This window comes from Strix aluco, chromosome 5, assembly GCF_031877795.1.
Source record: "Strix aluco isolate bStrAlu1 chromosome 5, bStrAlu1.hap1, whole genome shotgun sequence".
NCBI classification, from domain to species: domain Eukaryota; kingdom Metazoa; phylum Chordata; class Aves; order Strigiformes; family Strigidae; genus Strix; species Strix aluco.
In genome coordinates this window covers 14,760,481-14,785,073 of record NC_133935.1, presented here as the reverse complement: position 1 = coordinate 14,785,073, position 24,593 = coordinate 14,760,481, and the positions used below count along the sequence as shown (strand labels likewise).

The 24,593-nt window shown below is 49.5% G+C and overlaps 3 protein-coding genes across 7 annotated transcripts in view; 2 read left to right on the top strand and 1 right to left on the bottom strand.

Moving 5' to 3' along the window:
- LOC141924138 (homeodomain-interacting protein kinase 2-like) overlaps positions 1-745 on the top strand; it is a 55,143-nt gene extending 54,398 nt beyond the window's left edge. Inside the window, 2 exon segments of the mRNA XM_074826060.1 lie at positions 273-699; positions 702-745. Coding sequence (XP_074682161.1) covers positions 273-699; positions 702-730 — 456 coding nt within the window. The 3' untranslated portion in view covers positions 731-745.
- On the top strand, positions 611-23,713 carry LOC141924142 (uncharacterized). 5 transcript variants are annotated; one of them, XM_074826070.1, is made up of 7 exons: positions 611-1,055; positions 1,159-1,212; positions 1,697-1,838; positions 2,733-2,878; positions 4,126-4,288; positions 10,621-10,723; positions 23,603-23,713. In XM_074826070.1, the coding sequence occupies exons 1-7, from the start codon at positions 867-869 to the stop codon at positions 23,688-23,690; spliced, it is 885 nt and encodes a 294-aa protein (XP_074682171.1). In that variant the 5' UTR covers positions 611-866; the 3' UTR covers positions 23,691-23,713. The 5 variants fall into 5 exon arrangements, with proteins under 5 accessions (XP_074682171.1, XP_074682170.1, XP_074682172.1 ...); XM_074826069.1 differs by lacking the exon at positions 23,603-23,713 and adding an exon at positions 20,976-21,195; XM_074826071.1 differs by lacking the exon at positions 23,603-23,713 and adding an exon at positions 15,989-16,543.
- LOC141924143 (transmembrane protein 140-like) lies at positions 11,691-15,425 on the bottom strand. The gene is given in 4 exon segments (XM_074826074.1): positions 11,691-13,894; positions 13,897-13,971; positions 13,974-14,465; positions 15,260-15,425. Coding segments are annotated over 4 exon segments (825 nt in total). The 3' UTR covers positions 11,691-13,802.
- Positions 23,714-24,593: the final 880 nt, after the last annotated feature.

Genomic DNA, 24,593 nt, shown 5'->3' with positions numbered 1-24,593 from the left:
GTTGTGACTCAAACTGGGGGACTGCATTGTCTTTTTTGGGGCCATTTCAGTGAATGTATGAAACTACAGGGTCTTCCTAGGCTTGGGAGGGACCCTTTGCCATCACCCATTTCTAAGGGAAGACTGTGGTGATGTTGAGGGCGTCAGGAGGAGCACAAGGGACTTTCCTGAGGCCGTTCTGGTGTTGCAGGGAGGCTCCCAGGCACCACTGAGGCGGTAAAGAGCCGTCTCTTGTCTTGTAACTGCTTATCACTGTTGCTGTCTTTATCCAGGCCCAGCAGCACATCACGACCGATCGCACAGGGAGTCACCAGAGACAGCAAGCCTACATCACTCCAGCGATAGCTCAGGCATCGTACTCTTTCCCGCACAATAGTCCCAGCCATGGTACAGTTCATCCTCACTTGGCCGCGGCTGCCGCTGCTCACCTGCCCACCCAACCCCACCTCGACACATACACCGCCCCGGCCGCCCTGGGCTCCACGGGCACCGTCGCGCACCTGGTGGCCTCCCAAGGGTCTGCGCGGCACGCCGTGCAGCACACCACCTACCCCGCCAGCATTGTCCACCAGGTCCCCGTCAGCATGGGCCCATGGGGTCTGCCCTCACCCACCATCCACCCGAGTCAGTACCAGGCTCAGTTTGCCCATCAGACCTATATCAGTGCTTTTCCAGCCTCCACAGTCAACACTGGATACCCACCAAGGTCAACCAGTACCCTTACATCTAAACACTGGAATAAGGAGCAAGAGACGCACCCATCCCGGGGCAGTGAGGCGGCCGCTTTTGTACTGAAGAACGTGACAAATGAACAATGCAATGGGAGGCTCGCGTGAAACTTGAATGAAGGAGACTTTAAGGAAGAAATGAAAAAGAGGAAGAAGGGGGAGAACCAATTCTACACTTTTTATTTAAAAAAAGCCGGGTTCAGTGATACAGAGCTCTTCCTTTGTCTATTCCCTGTGCACAGGCAAAGGAGCAGAGCCCAGGAAATGCAAGTGAGCACATTGCCCTCGATTCATCTTCTCGTGAACATCTTGGGCCTCAGTGGATCTGTAAGTGTCTTTGTTGTTCCAGCTGGGTCAAGGGAGTGACTCTGCTTTCTAGCATGGACCATCAGAGGAGTTTCTCCCACTTGGCCTTTGTTCTCTTTTCTAGCCAGTGACGTTAACTGCCCAGACCATCGAGGCTTTGGTTCAGTGCCAGGCAAAAGTAAGCAGTGGCTACATTTCTCCTCCTTGGCACTGTGTATGGGTGGGAGAGGCCTTAGGAGAGGAAGGTCAGCCTTTCTGGGATGGGAAGCCATCGAAACACAGGCCTCTTTCTCCCTGGAGGAGTTGGGGTGGAAATTGCCAGTGCCGGGGTGGAGAGCACAGATGGGCAGCCTGTGTTCCCTGTGCTCCACTCTGGTGCCCTGTGCCCGGCTGTGGCTTTTCTGGACCCCACGGCAGCCAAGAAGGGTGCTGGGGCAGTGCCCTGTGGGGCGGGTCCCGAGGAGCTGGGTTCAACACAGGCCTTGGGAGCAAACACCCCCATGGGGCACAGAGCCCACGACTCCCTCCTCGGGGTGAGGGCCCTGAACTGCAAGTCTGTGGGGTGAGGGGCGACCATCCTCATTTACCTTTGGGCGGAAGGAGTGCTACTTACATACGGAAAGTAATCTGGGATGGATTTTTTTTTTCCTCCCGCCTGCCAGAGTATCCCACATCACTGTTCTCAGAGTCCAAGGCACGGAGAAGTCCACAGGAGAGCCCTGGCCGAGCAGCAAGTGCAGGAGCAGCTGGAGCCGAAAGTGCCTGAGCCTGAGGATGGCAGAGCACACGCTGATGTGCAGACGGGTAGGATGCTGTAAAGGTCTTAATTTCATGTCCAACTCAAAGCCCATCGATCCAGATATGCCTGGAACAGGCAGTTGGGAGCATCACCTTGGGTGGTGGTTCTGTGGCCATTGCCCTTATAACATCCTGGAATTCACTGCTTTGAATGTTAACGAACAGGGTGAATTAGCTTGACCTTTTCCAGAGGTTAATTGACCTTTCTTCAGGTTTCAGCGCGTATCCTGGCACACAAGCCAGGGCTCCTTTCTTTGGTCTTTCCAGATGCTCATCAGATGTGGCCTGAGATTTGTGAACGGTGCCACTGCTGGGCCCTGCTGATCCTGCTGCCCTGCTGCCCAGTGGCCCTGAGGCTCTTCTCCGTTGGCATAGCATTTCACCCAGAACGAGGTGGTCTGTGGTGGAAGTTTTGTTCTCTTACTGCCTGACTAATGCAGATTGTGTTGTGTTCTCTGTACCCCTTCTCTTCTGAGCAAGGTCTCTTAGCTCTCCTGTAGGAGACAGGTACAATTCAGACCAAGTGTCCACATTTCAGATATGCTGTTACCTCCAGGGCTCTTCTGGCAGGGGTAGGAAGAGAAGGTGCGTGCTCTTCACGGTGAGACCCAGTGCTCCGGGCTGCGACGTCTGACATCTGCTGAGTGACGCCTGCTGCCAGGAGTCCTTCCCAAGGAGGGCAGCAGGGCTTGCAGAGCACAGAGGGTATCAGAGGGTCAACAGTCACAACCATGTCCCTCTTCAGGTGGGGTGTAGGTTTTTGCCATCTTCCTTCACAAGAGTCATTCTGCGGCACAGTCTTGGGATGTGGTTTGTCCTACTGAATCAACAGGCAGAGTCATGACTTTTAAAGCTCAGCAGACCCCAACACGTGTCATTCTTTATGCCTTTGCTTTCCAGAGTTGTGTTCAGATGAGCCTGGAGACCACGGAATAAAGGTGGAGATGGTATGTCAGGCAGACGTGCACCTTGAGCAACCACCCTGTGTGCTCTGCAGCCTGGCAGAGGGAGGAGGAGCCATGGCCAGGCAAGCTGAAGGAAGAGAGGTATGAGGCAAAACCAGGCTCACAAACCCTAGCAAAACAACCCATATATATCTGCAGTTTCTGGGGCAAAACTGAGGCAGCAGACTGCTTTCTTTGAAGCAGCTGTGCTCTGGGACTTTGCCTTGTTAGATGGCTCATCAAGAGGACAAGCCTGAGAGCAAGCTTTTTCTGTACCTCGTACAGTTGTAAGTCAAGCAGTTAGCTTAGCCGTGTTCATGATAGTAATGTCTGTGGTGGTTTAGTCCCTGCTGGGCTCTGAGACCACGCGGCCGCTGCCCCTCCCTCACAAAGGGAGTGAAATACAAAGCCCCGGGGCTGAGATAAGGAGAGGTTTAATGCAACAGTGCAACAGCAACAAAACGAACAACAACAACAACAACGACAGTAATAACAATGAACAGAGCAAGATATCTACCAATACAGCAGTGAGAGCAGAGAGATGGCATAACACACGCACTCACCGACTCTCCCGCGCTTGGGTGCCAGGAGGTGACGTCAGCATGGTATTGAATAATCTGGCTAGAGCTTCCCCCCACTGCTGGGGAAACTTAACCCTATCCTAGCTAAACCAGGACAACGTCCTAAACAAATACTTGCAAGGCTCTGAAATTCAAAAAATATCCTCCTACCTTATAACCTAAATAGTGCAATGCACCTGTGATTTTCAAGTAGTTAATGGATGATATGAGTAATTCCCCACCAACAGTAAGCTGGGAAGGTAAACCTATATTATTCATTGTAACTCAACCTTATACATTTGTTTTTTCATTCTTGCCTTATAAGGATATAACAGGAGATCCTGTTTGTTATAACAAACAGGGTAGAAAATAGGAATGCTGGAAAGTGCAGAAAATCCTGGAGCACCTTCTGCTTGTCCCACAGCTAACTGTCATCTTTATTTGCAATCCCAGTAAAGCCACGTGTCTGGAGATCAGGGCATGCTGAGGCAGCTTAGTCTGGCCAGTCACAAAACACTTGCCTTTCAGATTTACCAGAAAGAAAACCAGTACATCGAGGAGGAAGTTCCCCTCCAGCCTGTGGGGGGTTTGCTGCTGCACAGGTTGAATGCACGCCAGCTTTCCAGCACTTTCTCCTGTGAATGCTTTTTGCAGAAGTAGAGGCTGGAGGGACCAGATGTTGCATATACTGATGTCCTCGGTCGTTGTGTTGTCTGCTGAGTCGTTCTTCCAGATCGGAGAAGGGGCAGCTAAAGCCTGAATGTTTGACAGGTGGCATTCTCTTGGCAGGAACCATGTGAAGGCCGGCAGACGCCACCGCTGCAGGCACAGGAGGAGCCCTCCGCAAAGACGGCAGCTTGGGCATGTACTGAGCAGGTCTTGGCTGAGCTTTTTGACTCGTCCTTGCACATCGTTTGTGAGAGCAACTCTTCTAATGACCCCACCGAGAGAGGTTTGTGTTATTTTTTCTTTTTCATATGTGAATGTAGCAATGTAACAGGCAGAATAACCATAAAACAGACTTGTCAGTCCCGTTCCGTAGTATTATGTGCTAAAAGGAAACTTTTTTTATTCCTTTACAATTGTAGCTAGGAGAAGGGAGAAATGCACGTCCAGTCCCAGTTCCAATAAACAAACCACAATGAAGAAAATAAAACAGAAACCAGCATCTGGAAGAGCAACTAGATAGATGCTGCCCAACTTTGCCCAAAACTTTAGATTGTAGAGCTTAGTTTTCTCAGGTGTGTTGGGTGCAGGGGTTGGGTAGGGGGTCTCCTGGTGGAGGTGGGAGCTGTGGGAAATTCAGGCCTGTTGGGATCCCACCATGTAGCAGCAGGTAGTGACGACAGGCAGGCGTCCTAAATGGGGTGGATTTACGGAGGAGCTGGAGAGGGCCACGATAAGCTGAGAGGCTGGGAACCCCGTTTCTTCATCTGGTTCTTACTGCTGGATGCTGTGCCTGTCCCAGGTGGTGTGATGGGGAGATGATGTGCAGCCTCCTCCCAGTTCAAAGCTAAATGTGGCCCTGCAAATCCCAGGTGGATCCCTTCCCCAATGAAGCAGACAGCAGAAAAGAGCTTTCCTTGGGCCGCTTTTGTGTGGACCCTAATGTTCTTGGTGGGGCCTAAACCACCACAAACACTCACCCCAGTCTTTAGAGAGGAGCCAGGCACCGAGCTGTTCAGCACTTTTAAAGCTGGCCTGCTTCTAGGCATGCCCAGGAACAAGCGTTTCCCACAGCTGAGAAGCTTTGCTGATTGAGACGGGGATTTCCCAAGTGAGGTGGCAGACAGGGAGAGTGCTAGTTCCAAAATTCTCCCTTTGGAGCTGGGGACCTGGCATCCTTTCATAAATCCAGCCTCCCACCACTGCAAGGTGTACGTTGCTTCTCCAAGGCGCTTGAAATATATTGCCATCCCCTTCCCTTCAAGCAGAACAAATAGTAGTGCCAGGTATAGGAAAAATCTTCTGAGGTGACGCCACGTGCTTCCTTAGAAAAGATAAGTATCTGTTCTAAGTCAGAAAGTCCGTAGGTGGATTTACACATCCGTTTTATAAAGCTGTCATATGCAAGTTGAGTATCATGTTATACAACTATCTGTATTTCTTGAACCTCCAGTTTCAGTGTTCCTGATGGGGTTGGTGTAGCAGAGTAGCATCTTTCTGTCTCTGATCGAAAGAGCCTTTTTGTTTGAAGAGGAAGAGAAGTCACCCAAACTGTTCCCTTCTACTCTGTGAATATGTGTTCCCCCTGACAAAGGTCATTTCAGGCTGAGGAGAGACAATTGATGGGAGCCAGTTTTAAGGTGGTGTTGGAATAGCTCCAACTGCAAATGGAAGCACAGAAAAATATTTAGGTTGGGCTGTTTTCTGTATGAAGAATCTCCTCAAGGTCTATAAAGCAGGAAACAAAAGTTCTTGTAATGCTCTTTGTCTGTTGTGGCTGCTCTACAAATCCATGAATTGGAAACAATTAAGAAACACACAAGCTCAGATGATCGTGATATGCAGAATCTATATATATGACGGCTCTCAGCCTACTCACTAGTTCATAGTGACTGTGTTTAGAGAAGGGCTTGACTGGTTGTGGTTTCACAGCATACACAAGTCACATTCCATATTTATTTTGAGATCTGCAGTGCTTATAATTTGCATTAATGCAGTTCCCATTACTACCGAAATGATAGTATTTAGATGAGATCAGAAAACTGCTTCATGAGCTAAATTTTGACTATTTGATAACAAACCTTCTTCCAAAGTGAGAAGAGTAAGCAAGCTAGACGAGCGAAAATCAGGATGAAGAATTAGTTTAGATGAGACAACCAGCAGTATGAATTGAGGAGAAAGAGTAAAATCAAGTTTAGTGATCTAAAGGCAGTGAAGCAGGATCCACACTGCAGTTCTTCCCCAAAGTCTTCTGTCTGGTATTGAGCTGGAAGTCTCCTCACCCAGCAGGTTTGAACAACTGATGGAGACTCACACTGGAAGTTTTGCTCCACGTCTCCTCTGACTGCATCTTTGCCAGCTGCCCGAGTTACCAGCTGTTACTGCGCCGTGCAATCAGCTGAGCCGTGATTAACAGCTCTGTCTGAGGAGGGAGCACAGGCACGCAGTCAGGTGGACGTCCGCCCACGAGTGGGGAGCGATGGCTTCACCGGGCAGCGCAGTGGGACGGGGAGGGGCTGCCTGTTGGTACCCTTAGGGTTGGCGATGCCAGGACATTGCTGTGCTCGGCTTCTCACCGTCATTCTGGGAGCAGAGCTCCCACCTCTGAGCTTGATGACTGAAGCGCATCGAAAATAAGAGGGGTTGGTTAGGTACTGCAATCCGAGATCCACAGCAGAGAGCGGGCCAGGCAGCAACACACCCCCACCCGTCCCCAGGAGATGCCAGAGAGGAGTGCCTGTCTCCCAGACTTGGCCACCTACTTGTAGTCCAGAGCATGCCCACGTGCGTGCCTCGGCTTCACTCTGAACTGGAGCCAGACCTTCTCTGTGAGTGCAGGCAACCAGCGCGTTTCATTCCTTTGAAATACGGCCTGTGCTAGTGCTACCCACCTGTTTTGTGTGGCAACTGAGCAGTTAGAGCTCAGGGAAAAGATCTGAGTTCAGAGCCCTCCTTAGACCAAAGGAGTTCAAATCCACACCTCTCCTAAGAGTTCCTGACCCACTGTGACCCGCGGAGCATCCTCAGGTTCCTCCAGTGACTTTAGACCTCATGGTAGTGGCGCGTATGAGACATGGGCAGAGGGAGAGCATGTGGGAGCCACTTCTGCCACCCAAAGAACAGAGAAGTCCATGTGGAGGAGAGTGCTGGGTCCTGTTCCTTGCTTGCAGGATTGTATTCACCTTCACCCAGTTACTGTTTGATGCAAAATATATAGTAAGTCCAAGGCAAGAGTCTCATGTATAGTCATAGTAAATAAGTAATAAGTCAAAGGCCAGGGACCGGAGCCCAAAACCAGCTGTGGGCATGACACTGTGGATTGAGCATGTTTCCCACTGGGAGACTTTGCTCTCAAATTGGGTCATTTTTAGGGGTGTTAGCTGAAGAAAAGCCTGAAATGCTAAAGCAAGACCCCATCACTTCTTTGCAGTTTCTTACGTTTGTCAGTGCATGTGAGCAGTGTGGTTTTCTTTCCTAGATGGTGTACAAAAACAATTTTGCAGGAACAACCCCATATTAAACAGAAAAGAAGCAGCATTAGTGATTCCTGGAAATATACTGCTTATGCTGGTAAAGATTTGAACTAGAGATGTAGCTGTGAGTTAAAGGTTTTAAGAGGAATTAAGATAAATCTCTTATAAGATACACGTCCTTTCAATAGTGGGCATTACAACTGAATTCTCTCTACTTTTCCAGCTGCTTCTAATGGCTTTGCTGGAACTTTTTACACAGTCAGGTGCTCTCTCTTCCCCTGGGGTCTCTAAATAAAGCCATCTACAGAGACAGCGTGCCACTTATTCCTCTGGTTGCTGCACCAGAGTGGTGAACATTCATATTTTAGTCTCTTTGCCATATGACAGGATGCTTTTGAAGGCGAGGAAGCTCAGCAAATTAAGTGCTTTATGATTTTAGGACAAGCTGTCCGTGTCAGCACTGGTTTACTTACAGCTCTCTTTCACTGCATGACTCTATGCAAAACCTAGCATCAAGACTGACATATATGTATGTATATATACATAAAGAGGTCATGTTTATACAGTAAGAAGATGAGTAAGTTAAGTTTTGTGGTTTCTATACCTTGGTGGTTATGAAACAGCAAGACCATACAGCAAGGTATCCAACCATCTGTAATGGCGAGCAAGAGCAGACTGGGATGCCATACCCCAGGCGTGCATGTGTGGTTATTGCATGGCTCTGTGTAAGGAATGTACCCAGGGGAATATGTTGCAGTTGATATTTTATGGACAGATGCCATATTGTTTGGCTTAGAGATGTTTACCAAATGGGAGAAAGTATTTTTTAAAGTCTCCTAGTAACATTGCTGTCGAGCTCTGCTACATGCAGAGCTGGCTTGAGCATAACTAACACACTTGGAACTGATACTAGCAGTGACCCCTTTAATTTTTAAAATGTTCTTGGTGATGCTGTAATAGCCACATGCCTAATTTTCAGCATAAGTAGTCTCCTGTGCTGGGTGTTAAACTTGTGTGTAGCTGTTATCAGAATTGGGGCCAGACAAGTTAAGTCATATTTGCAGACATGGTACCTGCTCTCAGCTGCAGTTCACGCTCTCAGAAAGCTCAGCCTTCAAGGTGGTTCCATTTTCAGGCTCTGCTAACTCTTACTGGCAGCCCTTCCCAGCGCTACACCCCAAGCCAGGCGGGTCAGGGAGAGGCTATTATTAAGCCTTGCTTCCTAAAAATGCTTTTGATAGCGATATCTGATTATGATGTGGTTTACTTAAGCTGAGACGAGCCTTGGCTAGGGCTCCTGTTCCCTGTGCCACAGCCAGGACTTGGCTTTGGAAAGCTGCCGGTGTCTTGCAAGGGCAGGAGTGTTTTGGGAACCTGAACACCAGAGGTATGAAAGCTGTACAACGTGTTTATCTGTTCAGGTCTTACTTGGAAAAGTAGATTTGGGACGAGCGTGATACCAAGACAGCATTTGGTATCTTAGTCGCTTAGATGGGAGAGTTTTGTTTATCAGGAAAAGTCTGTTGCAGCTTCAGACATCGTGTCCCATGGCCATTTTGTTTCCCTGAGGAGAGAGTCACTGGCATCTGCATCTGTAGATATGACATGACTGCTCTGTGAAACAAAGCAGCTTTGCTGCTCTCCCTCCCTTCCCTTGCAAACTTGCACGCAGCTCTGATTTGGTTACAGCTGTGGTGACTCAGGTCTGATCATCAGGGGTGTTGTACTGGTATGGAGTTGGTTAGAGGTGATGCAGCTGGGCCCTGGGATCACCCCTTGCAAGAGCTGGGCTGTGCAATTCAGCACTTTGAAATCAGGCTGAGGAATGTCTGGGCTGGGCTGAACCAGAGGCACAGAGAAACGGGGGCTGATCCCGACGCTGGGACTTGGTGAGGCTGGGGAAGTGTTGGGTTAAATCCGAACACGGCTGATCCTCAGACCGGTTGCCCAGAGTTGCCGGATGGTCAGGGTGGTTGCTGGATGTCTCGTCCTCTTTAAGGCTGTGAAGACATGGGCCAACAAGGCCTCTTCCCAGTCCTGGGCATTCAGGGGTGCAAGACGTGCCCATCACCATCAGCTCTGTGAAGGATTTCAGAGAGGTTGTGCACCTGAAGGTTTATCTGCCCCATTGGGGATGATGGGAGCTGCAGCAGCATCTCCCCTCATGGGAATGATGGCAAAAATGGGGTTCCTGGTATGTCTGCAGCTGCTGGCCGGGGGCGTCTGTGCGTGGGATGGAGCCCAGACGTTCCCAGGTGAGAGATGCTCCCCCCTGACCAGCTGTTCAGAGCATGTTGGAAGCTTATTTCCAGCCCCTCAGATAAATTCATCATACACAGTTGTGGCTGCAGCGTGAGACCTGGAGATGGCTTGGGACATTTGCCTTTTGAGTGACAGACTGAAAAAAATCCTTTAGGATGGGTTTTTCCAGATGAGAAGATTTTCTCAGTACACCTACCTAGTGCTGACCTCAGCAAAACAAGAGCAGTTTTCCCTGTATATGCCAGAGCTTGGGAAATAAAAGCTGTGATCCGTAGAAAGTCAGTAATCGGGTAGATGGCCTAACCACCGAGAAGCACTTGAGAGCCACGTGTGATTATTGGATTATTTAAAGGCCATTGGAATGGCCTTACTGTGCTTCTGGGCCCCCTGAAAACCTGCGTATGTGTGTACATATACACATGCATATACCCTGTTAGCCAAGGCGTACATCAGCTCAGAAACCAAAAGGGAAGCAGCTTTCCTCCCTGCGTGTAGCGTTTTCATGTGGTTTAAAGCAAGAGAAACCTGCAGTTACAGCCGTGTGCTCCCGAAGGAGCCGCGTGAGCAGCCTCATTCACACATTGGTGGCTGTGAGAAAGCAAACAGGTTGTCACAACAAACGTCCCACCCGAGTCCTAACATGGCTTCTGTAGCGAGGGCTTTGTGTCCAAATGTTTCTTCTGCTCTTGTTGAAGTGCCAGTTGTGAAGAAATGTGGAAAATCTGGAACAAATCCAGCGCTTGTCCTCAGAGATGTCTGGAAATTCACACAACTTCTAAAGTTCACACAGGATGGACAAAGGAAGGATGCTTGTGGTTCATTGTTACTTTGAAAACAGGCTTTGAGTTCTAATTTCCCTCGTGTTTTGACTCTTCCTTTCCAGGGAGTGAAGACAATTTTAGCTCCTCAAGGAGCAAGGGCAGTGTTTTAGTGCCTGGAGTCCACGCGTCTGCTTCTGGAAGCACAAGGTCGTCTTTTTCTCACAAGTAAGTAATGGAATTATTCCTGGATAGTGCAAGTGCTGCTGGTTCAGAGATAGACTGCTGTGTAAGGTCTTGCAGCTAAGACATGCAATATCAGTAGTGTGAGTGTTAAAAAAATTTGGGTAACACTATGCTCTTGGGCAGCACTAACACTGATGAGAACTGTGATATGGGAAAGAAAAAAACATGCTGTAGTTGGAGACCAAAAATTGTGAATATGCCAGATCAGCCGACTGGTATTTTTTTGTTGTTTCTTCATAACAAGTGTGGGAGATACAGTCAGGTAAGCCAGAAAAGGCATTGGGTGAAGTGGAGGAGGAGACAACTGGGTGTATGGTAGTTAACAGCAGTACTTCTAACCAGTTAACCTTATCCTTTTGCTCTTATCACTGTTTTCTCTTTGTAATAAACTGTCAGCTCAGCAGGTGCCTTTCCAGATCATGACCTTATTTTCTGTAGGAAGAAGGAGACAGTATTACCTGTGATGCTTTTTTTTCTTAAACACTCTTGCCCAACCTTTTCTATCACTAAAACTACATGCAAATTTAAAAAATATCATACTCATCTAACTAAATGAACCTTTCATGAAAGATTTCTGTAAGATTTCTCCCTGTCACGTGTGAAGTGCAAATCCAGACAGCTTGCGAACGCGGGGGTGTTGGGATGGAGCAGCGCCCGTTGTGCTCTGCCCAGGCAATCCCTGCTGGTTCCATTTTTTGGAGCGGGTGGAAAGAGTTCAAATGGCCAGGACTGGTTTGCTGCCCTGTGTGGAGGAGCTGGCAGGCGGGCTGGGACCACCAGCAGGACACCCCTGTGCTTAACTCACACAGACGTCTCCAAGGTCGCAGGGTGCCCCGGCGTGCAGAGATCGGCAGAATGATGCTTAATGAGCAGTTTCCTGTCTTGAAAATGAGACCCATTGTCAGTTTGAATCTGCAAAGGAATTCCATTGTACAAAGTTATTGTGTCTGTAGTACAGATAGCACTATGATGAGTAGCTTTCTTACAAGGATGGGCAATCAAATATCCAGAATATGTATCTACAGCAGTACAGATATATTTACACCCTCAGTCCTGGGGTAAAGGTCCAGTATAATCTACTTGTCAAATTTGTCCTGGCTATTTTCCTCTCCCCAGTTCTCTTTTCACAATATTTGGCACCAGGTGTTTGTGAATGCGTTGGCACACGGGACATTGGGCAGTTATAGCTTTGATCACATCAAGTGACATTGTTATACCATGCTCTTGAGCCCACCTGTAAGTGGCTTTTTCTCCAAGATGCCCACGCTTTTGGTGTGCCCATTTCACCAAGCCTTCATGATCCTCCTTCTGAGGGAATTTCAGTCCAACTTGAGAAATTTTTGCCCAGTTGTCTGCAACAGAGTTATAAAGTCATTCTAAAGCGTCTGTATTGCTATGAGCATCAACGTGAAACACAGTTCTTTAGTCCTTTGTACTATTTCCCAAATATCTTTCTGTGTGTTGCGATTTCCGCGATTTCTGCGATTTCCAGTTTTTCCATTTTTTCCGTTTTTTCCGTTTTTTCACGGTTTTTCTGTTTTTTCCGTTTTTTCCCCTTAGAAAGGCAGTTGTCCATGCAGTTGTAGTTTATTTTCTGAGGTTTTCTGTAGAGCCGGGCGTTGCTGGCCCTGAAAGGCCTTTGCTGGCTCTGCAGAGCCAGACAGTCGTGGTTCAGCCTTGGGGCTCCCTTGTCCTTGCTGTCCCTCTGTGCCGGCTGCAGCGGGGCCTGGCCCGCTGTCCCCATTGGACCTGATGCTGAATTTGTCCCCAGGCTCGGGCAGGCCTCCCATAGAAGAGGAAGACATGGGTGGGAGCAGACTGGCGAGGGGCAGGGACCATCCTGAGGGGGCTGACCCCATGGCAGTGTGCGTGGGGGTTTAGGACGGGATGAGGATGGCTCAGTGTCCTCTTCCCGATCCAAAGTGAGGGGATGAACAAACCGTGTGAGACTGGAGCAGGTTCGAAAGCTTTTACTGAAATAAAGAATTGGTCAAATGAGCGTCCTCAGCCACATCCACACCAAGGCTGCAGCAGGAGAGTAAATGGACCCTCGTGTCCCCGAAGGGGATGGAGGGGAAAGGAAGCGCTGCTTTGTGTGAGGTTACAGACATGCCGTGGAGCGGTGCTGTGTGCTGCTGCAGCAGAGACCCCTCCAGTGCTCTGGCTGCGATGGCCCAGCTGGGGCACTGCGCCCTGGCCTTTGGCAGCCCTGGCCCATCTCCCTGAGTGCACCCTTGTGTGGGGCATGTGTGGGTCATGTGTGGGTCTAAGTTAGCTTTGTGGTGAGCTGCCCTTGCACAGAACCAGTTCTGGAGTCTCAAAGGCTGCTGGAGTGCTGGGCTCAGCTCCATAATATCAGTGGGGACAAACCTTGGGCTCTGCACCAAAATCCTCTGCTTCCTTGTGGAAACTCTCCTCATTAGGGCTGTGTTCAGCAAGTTGTTAGGCTGCCCCTCCAGGTGCTCTGTTGCAGCTGGGGTTGGATGTGGGCCACTTCACCCCAATGAACTAAAGCAGAGTCACTCCAGATATTATTCCAGCAGGTGAAGTACAGGGGCTCCTGCTGAAGAGAGTATTTCCACTTCCAGGGCCACCACTGTAGTGATCATCACTATAGTGATGGCGGTGTGAAGCCAGAGCTCCTCAAGTCACAATTGCCTCAGAGGCATCCCTGCTTAGTCCAGGAGGTGGAGAAGAAGCAGAGTCTCTTTGGGCAACTCCAAGAAAAGAAGCCTGTTAGCATCTCTGCCTGCCTATACTTAGGTTAGATCCGGCCAGAGGGCTGTGTCCACTGTGTGCTAGTTCTGATCTGCCCCCTTCACTGTCCTCTGAGTCAGGACCAGAAATATTGTTGCTTTGCTGCTGTGCCCCAGGCTGAGGGGTGCGTTACACGCTGCTGTTGCCAGAAAGCTTCCACGCTGTGCTGTGGGTGTTGGTGTCTGCCGCCTGCTCGCTGCAGGAGTGCTGCACACAGCTGTGTGCCAGAGCATGGCTGGACGGGGGCCTTTGGACTAAGGATCAGATTTGTGTCGGTGACTAAAGCTGTAGCAGGATTACTGTTTTAAATCAGGTTATCAATAGCTCTTTCATCTTCTTCACTGCCAAACTCAATGGGCAGGGCCTCCTCAGTAAAAGGGGTTTGACACGAGGTGTGTGCTTGGCCCAGCTGAGGTACATAGTGGCAGTGAGAATCTGGAGCAGTAGCAGAGCCTGAGACCCAAGCAGTGCCAATCAGAGGGCTGAATCCACTGTGTGGTTTGGAAAAGAAATATACCCAGGCCTCCAGACAGGATTATCGTCTTGATGATGAGTATGACGGTGATCACCTTCCAGCCCTCTGTCTCCTCTGTGCACTTCACACGTACAACAAAACTGGGGTAGAAGATGCTGAAGACCAGGCAGGCATACACACAGACCCTGGCTATCACTATTCCTGGTAGGCTGATGCCCATCATCTGCAGGTGCTCGTACTCCAGGCACTGTAGCCGGCCGGCTGTCTCATGCCACAGGCAGAAGTTGTAAAAGCCAGTGCGTTTGTCAGGGAGGTCGACCGGGTTCCCAGCTTCCCACAGCAGCGCATAGAGCATCAAGACCAAGGTCCCAGCAGACTTGAGTAGGGTCAGCGCATAGAGCAGGTGCCCAGTGTACCTCTGTTGCAGCAAACCCGTCCTGGTACCCGCATGCTCTCTTGATAGCATGGTAAAGTCTGTTTTGGGGATGCCTGCTGCAAAACATGAAGGGGGGGACCCCTTGGTTGTTGCGTGTTATGGCACCCTTCCCAGGATGTACTTTGAGCCTGTGTCACTGAGGTCTCAGGACTCCCCTTGCAACTAGAGCAGGAGCATCTGAGTCCTGCCTCTGACTGTGCTGCACATGTGTTACTGGGTCGAGGGGGGTGCATTTTTGGTCACAGCAAAGGTGGTTTAATGATGTCCCGAGCATGGACCAGAACTGGGAGGACAGTATGGCTCCCTTAGCCCCACACGTGCCCTTTGCACCGTGATCTCATGTTGGACAAGAGAGACATTTGTGAGCAAACTGCAGTGATGGGAGGGGAGCAAACACTGCTGTCTGGTAAGGAGGGGTTAAAAGCTATTCTGGGGAAATGCTTTTCTTTCAGGTCTGCTCAGACAAGGACATCCCTTGTGATCTTTGGACTACAGAGTAAAATGCAGGCATGACAGGGTCTGAACTGCAGGGCTCCCCCTGCCTCCCTGTGGGCCCCCTCCTCCCCCCATAGCTCTAGGACGCTGATGCCACTGATGACATGCGTTTCCAGCACCCACGTACCCCTGAGGCCCTTGCATGCCCATACATTTCTGGGCACAGCAGGGCTGATCACCTGCAGCTCTGCTCCCCACTGAGGCTGGCAGACACGGTGCTCCTCTGTTCCTGTTGCGTGAGGACCGATGCCCCACGTGGACAGGCAGTTGTCCACCACAGAGAGGCACCCCGGACCCACCTGCAGCCACTTGCCCTCCTTCGAGGCCTGGGGAAATGGGTGCTACAGTGACAGACCTGTGATTGCCATCCTCGCTCCTCTCTCAGACTGCCTGGAAAACTCGACTCCCTGCTCCTCTCCCAGAAACGTGGACTGTCCTCTGCCCTCTTGCAGGCTTCTGGTTTGTGCTGAAAAACAGGGAAGTGGCATCAGGAAGGGGTATCCCTGGCTGGAGAGCCACATGGCATTGCAGCACTAGCCACGCAGATCTGCACAGAGAAACAAACACACGGCAAGGAGTTCAGAGATACTGACTTCAAGCTCAGCCTCCAGCTTGAGGCTCTGCAAAGAACCCCTTTCCTGCCTTTGCCAAGCATTCTCTCCTGTGAATCATTTACCAGCTTCCCTCAAGAATTTCATGACGTTGGTCCTGCTGTCTCCCCTCCACTGCCCATTGCCTGGTGATAGATCATCCTGATGTCCTGGGTGTCATAGGCCATCACCCCACAGCCACTTGTGGATTTGGTACAGCCTCTGCATTTTTAGAGTGCCAGGAGAGACCCCACTCAATCTGTACCCGGTGCCTGGCTACAGTGCTGGTGACTAGAGACCCTTCAGCATCCCCCTCCCACTCCCTGTCTCCCTGGATACTTGGGAGTGGGTCACTTATGTTTAATTTGCACAGGGATAAAGCTTCTCTGTCCCAAACTTCTCCTCCACATAGTCATAGCCAGAAGGAGCACACATCAGCATGGAAGGGCGTCACAGCATCCAGACACTGACCTGTCTCCTTCCCCTTCTTGTAGCTTCCCTTGGAGGTCTTCTTCACAACAGGCTTCTGGAAAGACTGGAAGGTCACGTGGAGAATGCCCATTGTTCTGAATCTACAGTGGAGACACAAATGATCAGGAAAATATCTGTGCTCAGCCCAGAACATGCTGCGGAATGAGACCTTGTGCACATGTAATTTCTCTAGGGTTTGTCTTGACCCTGGTATTGCCTCTTGTTTTGTCTGTATACGTGCTCTCCTGCAGCCAGGCATTGCTGCTCCTCCTCTCCTTGTCCTGCAAGGGCTCACACCTGCCCACTGTTCTCCCTGCCATCCTGCCTCACAGCCCTCAGAGGGAGAACAAGCTGTGCTTGGAGGGGGCTCTTGGTTAGCTGACCACCTCTCCCAGGATTTTTGTCAGAACTCAGAGCTGGGACCGGTACAGCCCAGCCAGCTCCTCGTTCTTCCCACCCACCAGCCCTTGCTGTGGAATTTCTGTAGACTGCTTTCCTAGAGAAGGCAGGCTTGTAGAAACAGGCTTTTGTTCAATCATCTCACATTACCTTTTATTTACCCCCACCTCCATAAAATATAAGAGCAATTAAAAATTGTCCTAGCTGCACATGTTTACCAGAGAGGGGATAGAGAATTAAATTCCTAGAAGGTTCATGGAAATATATGGCAGGGGTGGAGTAGAGCCACCTCAGTGACACTGTGCTGCTATGTGATCTCTGCGTGTGTGAGGGCTCAGAAAAATCCCATGGTATCTCTGCCCTCTCCTCTGTTTTGAGGCTCATATCTGTAAAAACCTAGTTTCTCTTTGCAGTGATGCTCCTCTGTTCATTCTGCTAAATTGCAGGCAGCTTTGCCCCTCAGCCTCCTGCTGCCTCCCCAGCCCAGCCCACCAGGTAAATCCCTGTCCCCAGGTGTGACTGTGACAGGGACAGAAACATGCCTGGCGTGGGTGCCCTGTGCCAGCTGGGGCAGAGAGCACATGGCAGGAGGTAACATACAGTTGGGCAATGAAAGCTGAGACCTGGTACCCTGACACCAGCACAACTGCAGACACAGCTTTTGTGAGCTCAGCAGCTTGGTTCCGGGGGTGTTTTGGAGGCAGCCTGGCTGAGAAGCAGGAGGTAAACAGGAAACAGCTGTCACCCAGTGTCCAGCTGGGGCTTTTCCCAGACATCTGCAGCCCCTCGGCCTCTAAGGAGGTGCGTGTGCCTTTGGATGGGAGAGTCTGCAGCTCTACCACAAAGGTGCAAGAAAGAGGAACCCAAGCATGGCACAGTGAGCCCCAGCCTGGCTTCAGCCCCCTTGTTTCTGGGCAGGCATCAGTGGAAGCACTGAACTTCACCATGGGAGAGCTCTGTGTCTCAGCCTCCCGGGCTCCTTGTGCACAGGTCAGGAGGTCCTTGGGGTGTCTGTGTGTGAGATGGGGCTTGTAGGGACCCTCTGTGCTGCTGGGACTGCAGGGCCCTTCCCTCTGCTGGCTCATAGGCAGGTGAGCACCTTCCCAGGCTGAGGCAGTGCCTTCTGCTCAGTGAGCTGCTGACTGAGTGCCTGGGCCCCTCTGCGCAGGGGACAGATCCCTGAGGAGCTGCCAGACCCCACTGTGGTGAACAGGCTGAATGCAAAGGGGTGAGGGAATGGGCATTTTCTCTTGCACTGAAGAGCCCCCAGAAGACTTGGCTTTCCTGCATCCCCTCTCCCCAGTAATGCTGTGAAAGAGCAGTGAGAAAGGAAGGCAGCTTTGGAGTTGGCACCTTTCCTTCAAGCTACCTGCCTCCCCCCCCACCTCCCCACCCCAGGATCCCTCTTTCCCTCCCTCAGACAGGATGGGCTGTGGGGAAACCACAGGTTAAGAAAGGCCACTGACAAGAAGGATTGCTGGCAAACAGAAACCAGCCAGCAGCACACAGATCACACTACAGATGAACTGCCCCAAAAGTGTGCCACAGCTGGGGAAGGACCTGCTCCCTCCCAGACATTTGTACCCTGCAGCACCACTTCTTTTCCTGGCAGCTCTCCCCAGATGTTAGCGGCATTAGAAAGGTGAGGGACCCAGTGGAGGATACTTACGGGCTGCCCATCTGGCTGGGTGTAGAGCTGAAACAGCGCTGGAAAGTGCTGAGGTACTGCCCCAGTGAGCTGAGCTGGTCTGTGGCTGCTGTCTGGTCCCGTGCTGGATGGGTTCTGACACCACAGCCCCTGCTGTGTCACTGGTATCTGCCTCTGCTCTCTGTTTTGGTTTTCAGGGCCATGGGAGCCTCATGTAGTTCTCTGATACTGCGTCATCTAAATATGAGTGAAAAAAACAAGCTGAGCCTAGCCACTAGCGTTTGAGCCGGGGGTAGGCTTGCTTCTCCTGGCTGTGGAAAGCGACATGATAACTGACCAGGCTAAGCTCACCCAGGAAACCTGGACTACTAGGGTGGCTTGGGTGTCCGTGGGGGCTAAGACAAGTTTGTTTTGTTTGGACACTTCTGTAGAGGTGACTGACTGTCCCAGTGCTGACCCCAGTGCCGCAGCACTGTCAGAGTTCACTGACCACTTTGACGTCGTCTTGCACTTTGAACGCTGCTCCCAGACCCAGCTTTGCCCGAGCTCCCCCTCACCCGCCGACACTGCCTGTGTAGGCGCAGTGCAAAGTGGCAAGCTGCCTGCTGCAACAGGAAACCTGTGAAACCTTAAGTGATTTGAAGGGCGAAACTCTCCTTCCTTTAGTCCTCCTGGCCAGGTCCAGAATCATTTGTCCTGTCCTATAAGCAGCCTTGGTGGTGGGTCTGTTAGGTGTGTGTTGGGGGGTGATACATGTGGGACACCTAGCCATGAAGCTGTTCCCAGAGTCCCACCTACTAATTCCACATTTAGACATGGTCTGGAAACCTTCAGGCGGTACATATATTGTGAGCCTTTAATATTGACACTCACATCCAAGAGCACAAGAGGCAGGTGAAAGGAAATATAGGAGGAAGCCCTGAGAAGCTCAGTGGATAGAGCCATCAGGCAGGTGGCAGTGGGGAGGTGCCTTACTATCTGGCCTGTGTGCGTGGACTAATTTTAGCATTGAGAAGGACAAGAATCTGGATTGAGGTGATTCAGATCACAGATGGCTTGGGCAGGGGTTGTGGTGGGAGAAATCAGGGACGGGGCAGAAGGCTTGCAGCAAATAAAGCCTAGCACGCCATAGCTGCTGAGCTGAATGTGGTGAATGGCAGGGACACAGAAGGAAGTCTTTGGGCTGAATATGGCTATCATCTAAAATTGGGGCTGCTGGCTGGAAAATGAGGTATGAGCCGAGACCACCAAGGCGAGGCCCGTGTTCCAGAGAAGAAACATGCATTGGCATGAGGCATGTTTGTGCTCTCAAGAGGGGCAGTCACGCAGTTTCGCCTCACACCACTCACTTTTTTTTGACATTCAGAATGGAAAAATGTATATGATTTGGATGTGGTGACCAGCCAGTTCCTTAGCTGACCTCAGCACCACGGTGGAGGTTGCCGTTTTGCTGCCACATGTGGGCAGGAGTCACAAGCAGCTCCTTCACAAACATCCTCACTTTGCATTGAGGTCCTGTTTGCTACAGTGGGTCTGTTCCATCATGCCACTGCACTTCTCTCTCGAGCCACTGTCCTCCTAGATAGGTGTCTGATCCCCTTCCCATCTCCTACGCTTCAGCTTTCATGAGTGTGACAGATGGCCACACATCCTGGCTTTAGCCTTTGTGCACACCTCCATCTCCCTGGACTTCTCAGCACTGCTCAGAGCAATAAATACAACATTTAGGGTTGTGGCATCTTCCTGGCCAGAACTGGTTGCCTGATTGTGCACCTATGGCAAAAGTCTCCTCAGTGTTTCCTGAGTGTTTCCTGCGGAGGCTTGTGTCTCCTCCCCTGCAGGGTCTCAGTCTCTGCTGCTTGTAATGCCTCCTGGGATGCCAAGGCTGCCAGCAGGGAGAGGTACAACCTCTGGCTCAAGACTGGCCCTTGGTACCACTGACCTTCTTATTCTGGAGGCCTCCTTCCACATCTTTGGCTGCCTTTCTGCCAGGTAGTTCCCTTGCCTTCTCCTTCAAGGCATTTGGGCAGGGAAGGTTGTGCTTGAAGAATGAGCAGGATGCAATATGCCCTGCTGTTCCCCTTCCTAGGGACATTTTACAGGTGTCCCCTGGCTGCCCCTGTGGCTTGCTTGAAGTCTATCTGATGATGGAGCAGTTGGGGAGGATAGGTGTGATGGGTGTGGGGGTGGGGTAAGCAGGGGGATGATCATCAACATGTCTCATGGAGGAAGAACGGGAAGTGAGAGGAGAAGGAGAGCGGGGCTTCTACGTGTGTGTGCCTGGAGGTAGGAGAGACGGGATGGACTGTTTGGGCTGCTGGAGCCTGGTGTCTGTGAGCGGGAAAGCAGAGCTCTTCCCAGGAGCCAGCTTCCACTAAATTCCTGTGCAATTGTTCCTTCTTGGAATTGTTTCCTGAAATAGAAATGTAATACCTTGTGTGCGTTAAGGAGATGTTCACTTGGCTTTACAGTGGAATGAACTACTCTGCAGCTCTTGTCTCTTGTGGTGCAGTTGAAGCACACACAGCAACGCTGTCAGCAGTCCTAGTAATATTAGCAATCACAAGTAAAGCATAAGATGAGCTGGGACTTTCAAAAGTGTTTTGGTTGTTTTAGCCTGCTGTTTTAAAAGCTACTATACTTGCTTCCCAGAAGCTGGTCATGACCCAGTTCCCCATTCCTGAGGGAATCTCCACAGCAGAACTCTGTTTCCTCTAGTTACTCAAAAACCCTCTCAGCTGTAGCTAGTTCTGCCCCATTGTACCAGATTTAAGGGATTCCTGTGGGAGTCCTTAGACTGGTGAGAAGAGAGGTTGGAGTTCATATTCTTCTACATTGTTTAGAAAGCACTTCTGTGTAGAAGAAATTGTAACATGACTATTTTTTTTCTCATCTGTAATCTGCTGACAACTAAAAATATATCTCAGTGAAACAGAACCAACGCTACGCTTTCCTTCTTGTAGCTGTCCTGAGGAGGTTGCTGGCAGCCTAAAAGCCAGAGTCCAAGGCAGTGCAAAGCTAAATGGCTTTGTGCTGTCTGCGTGTGCGCTTCCACGAGACTGAACCCTCATCCCACGGAGTATCAGATGTAAGGTTCCCAGAACTCATTCCCCAGGACTGGTGCCCGGCTGGCTGCAGCCTTTAGCTTGGAAGGTGCCCTTCTTCACCATACCTGGATGCAGTTTTAGCCCTGACACAAAGCTGACCCACTTGTCTCTGGGAGGACTTGTAATGATGACTTGTGCCTACGTCTCTAATTTTTTGTCTTTATTACTACATTTGTCTTGCTGTAATACGGTATGAGTTTTCCTCATTTCTTATACAGTGCACAACAGAGGGGCTGTATGGGATATTTCCTTCCAGCTATACATTTTAAGTATTTTAAGTATTTGGCCAATTGTTTCTTCTTGCAGATACAAATAATTTAGGTTTTATTTATTATTGGCAATACTAGCTCAGCCCCTCTCAAATGCTCAAAACTTGATGGCCCTGATTTTGCAGCAATAGGTTCCAGTGTACAGATTAAAATGGAGCATGCTGTAGAGACAGAGACAAGGTAGAGAAAGGAAGCTCACGGACTGGCTTACTGGGCAATCCCAAGTGCTAGGAGATTTAAAGGAGCCAAAACTCAGTACCTGTCTTAAGCAGTGTATTTTTCATCTCTTCTCCCAAATGTCTGTACAATGCTGTACACATTAAGAAAATGCAAACCATGCAGGTATATGACTGTAATAAATAAAATAGTACCGAGCTATGTAAGAACACATGAATGGCCATACTGGTTTAGGCTAAGGGACCATCTGTCACAGCGCCCTGCCTCCAACATGACCGTGCGTGGATGGCCAGGGGAGAGCAGGAAGAGGACAAGCATATCCAATAGTTTTCCCAAGCACTATCCTAGATTCTCTTTTCAGCTGAGGAGATTTCCCAGCAGTATGTGTCTATTCAAAAACTCCCAGTGGTCTAGCTACAAGGTACATGTTCACCTGAATCCATGTACGTGTTTTGCATCCGTGACATCCTTTAGCAAAGAGTTCCACAGTCTGACTATTTGTGTACAGATTTTATGTCAAATGTTTTTGAGTGTAACATGTATTTTATTTGTTGGTTGGAATGATTTTTGTGGCTTATGATTCTCCAGTTTTTCTACTATGATCAAGGAATGGTGGCTTCAGCTGCTTGGTGAATAATTCATCTCCTTGAGAATCTTAGGGAAACTTCCAAATAGAGTGAAGAAGGAAAAAAAAAATCACAATGAAACATCCAAATTTTGTCTTGGCCAGTTCAGACTCAGTAAGTGGCTGAGGCTGATACAGTTACTCACTGTTACAGTAAGTAGAGTTACAGAAAGCAGACATTGCTGGACATCAACCCATTTACTCAGATGACTAGTTGTGGGGATTAAGACTTTCTTCATATTGAGCAGACTCCAACTCACATGCCCACCTCCCCTTCTTCATCTATTTCCTAATAAAGGCATAAAGGGATAAAGACACTCTAGGTAGCTCCCACTGAAACTGCTTCACTATGCATAAAACTGTAAATCAGGAAGTGAATGTGCCAAAGGCAACATGATTATTTTGTTTTGGTAAGCATGCAGCTCAGCTGAAGAACATGTCCTCACTCCTAGAGTTGGCTCCCAGGAAAGCAAGTTTTTGACATTCAAATGACACTGGACTAGAGTCATACCAGACATCTCCAGAGCATGAATACTATGTTGAGCCCCACTGGTCAAACAACATGAGAGGGAGAGGAAGAGAAGAGCTGGTGCCACCCAACTGATCTTGACAGGCGATACGTGTTCTTGAGCTGCGCAGCTGCTAGTGCTCACTGGAGGGTGGCTGGCTGTGTCAGAGCAAGGTGCCCTGGGACACGAGCAGTGCTAGCACCCAGGAAAGCTGGAAGTTAAGTAGTGTGGCAGCCTCCTGAGTGGTGGTGCCACTGCATTCAGGCAGCAGCTGAACAGGTGTCCAGTGCAGGTGAGATGAAAGTACCTGAGTGACAGCAACCTTTGGGCTAGAAATTGTTTCCTCTCAGGTACATATCTAGCACCTGCCTTCACTACACACCCTGCTGATAAGACACCTCCCAAAGAGCAGTAGGAGGGAGGAAAAGCTGGTATCAAGTGTTTTACAGGCTGTGAGGCAGTACTCCAGTTGGACCTAAAAACCACAGTAACAAAGTATTAAGAGTCAGCTTTTGTATTTTTTTTTTTCCCCCCCTTCCTCTAAGCAATGTCAATGTCAGGAAAGCCTAGAAGAACATGATCTATACACTTTTACCCTGGGTACACAGTAACTAGGCACAAACAGCTGCAGCTGGGGAAGAAAGTGCTTTAATGTCACCCAAGATTACAAAAGCATTTACAAAATGCATTCTTTATTAATAATCTCGTCTTTGGCAGGCAAGCTCTTAGCAGACATAACACTTAAATGTACTCAACTGTACCGTTACTTAAACTGTACTTAAACTGTATTTAACTGGACTGCCTGTCCCACAGAAGCTAATTACAGCTGTAATGATTTGTGCCCAGACTCAGGTTGGCAAAGGGAGAGTCACTTTTAACTTCACCTCTCCCTCCATACTGCAGGTGGCTCATGTATCTTCTTTCTAAAGACTTGGATCTCCAGCGTGTTGGCTGGTGTGACAGGCACAGCCCCGGCACTGACAGCAGGTGAAGACCACATCTCCTCAAGGGGCAAAATCACTGCTGCAGCCCAGGCCCTGCCCATTCTCTCAGCATGACCTGACCCGGCAGATGCATCTTGCCAGCTGGCCGTGGACCAGGTTAGCTGCAGCTGGCTTTAGTGCTGCACTGCAGATTCCTCATCTGTACATGTACAGGTACAGTGAGGCAGCAAACTACTGGGTAAGGCCCATGATCAATGGGTGAGATGAACCAGGTCTGACAGTGTGTGGGGAGGCATGTCCCTTGGACACAAATAATATTTACAACATTTTGAAGCTCCTTTTATTCTCAACAAAGAGGTACTTTATATAGTTGATGCTGAACATCATTAATAATATTTAACACACCTGGCCAAAATAAAGTAGGGAAGGCAAAACACAGGAAAACCTTCCAGTTTTATTTACATAGTTTCAAAAAATAGACTAAGAAAACAGGATCCCCTCCTGCGAATCAATGAATCCAGTCCTCTCCTATCACAGGCACATCCTTCCTACAAACCCTTTCACAAACCAGATACCCATCTGTTAGTTTTCTAGCTCCCATGATACTTTATTTTTTTCTGGTTAAGTTCTCCAAGACAAAACCAAAGTAGTCATAAGGTAGAATAGCTCTGGGTGCATGTCTGAGAAAAACAAGACAGGAATTCAGAACCAAACACAAAGTCATTACTAAAACGTATCTCTGCAGCATGACAGTGTTAGATTTTTCAGCACCCAAAGTGTGAAAATCACATGAATAAGGATCGTCCTGAGAATAAATTCCAGTATCCTTAAAGTAGACAGAGAATATGTTCTCACATTCCACTGTTTAACTGATCTGTGATAGCTCCCTATGAATCTGTAAAACTCACAGATCTATATTAAAACTCAGATAATATGTATGACTACTTTAA

Excerpts from the sequence above, each read along its gene's own strand:
- LOC141924142 (XM_074826069.1), top strand. The coding sequence starts at position 867 with ATGAAAAAGAGGAAGAAGGGGGAGAACCAATTCTACACTTTTTATTTA. Across the intron at positions 1,056-1,158 it reads TCTTGGGCCTCAGTGGATCT|CCAGTGACGTTAACTGCCCA; the intron begins GTAAGTGTCTTT and ends TCTCTTTTCTAG. Across the intron at positions 2,879-4,125 it reads GGCAAGCTGAAGGAAGAGAG|GAACCATGTGAAGGCCGGCA; the intron begins GTATGAGGCAAA and ends TTCTCTTGGCAG.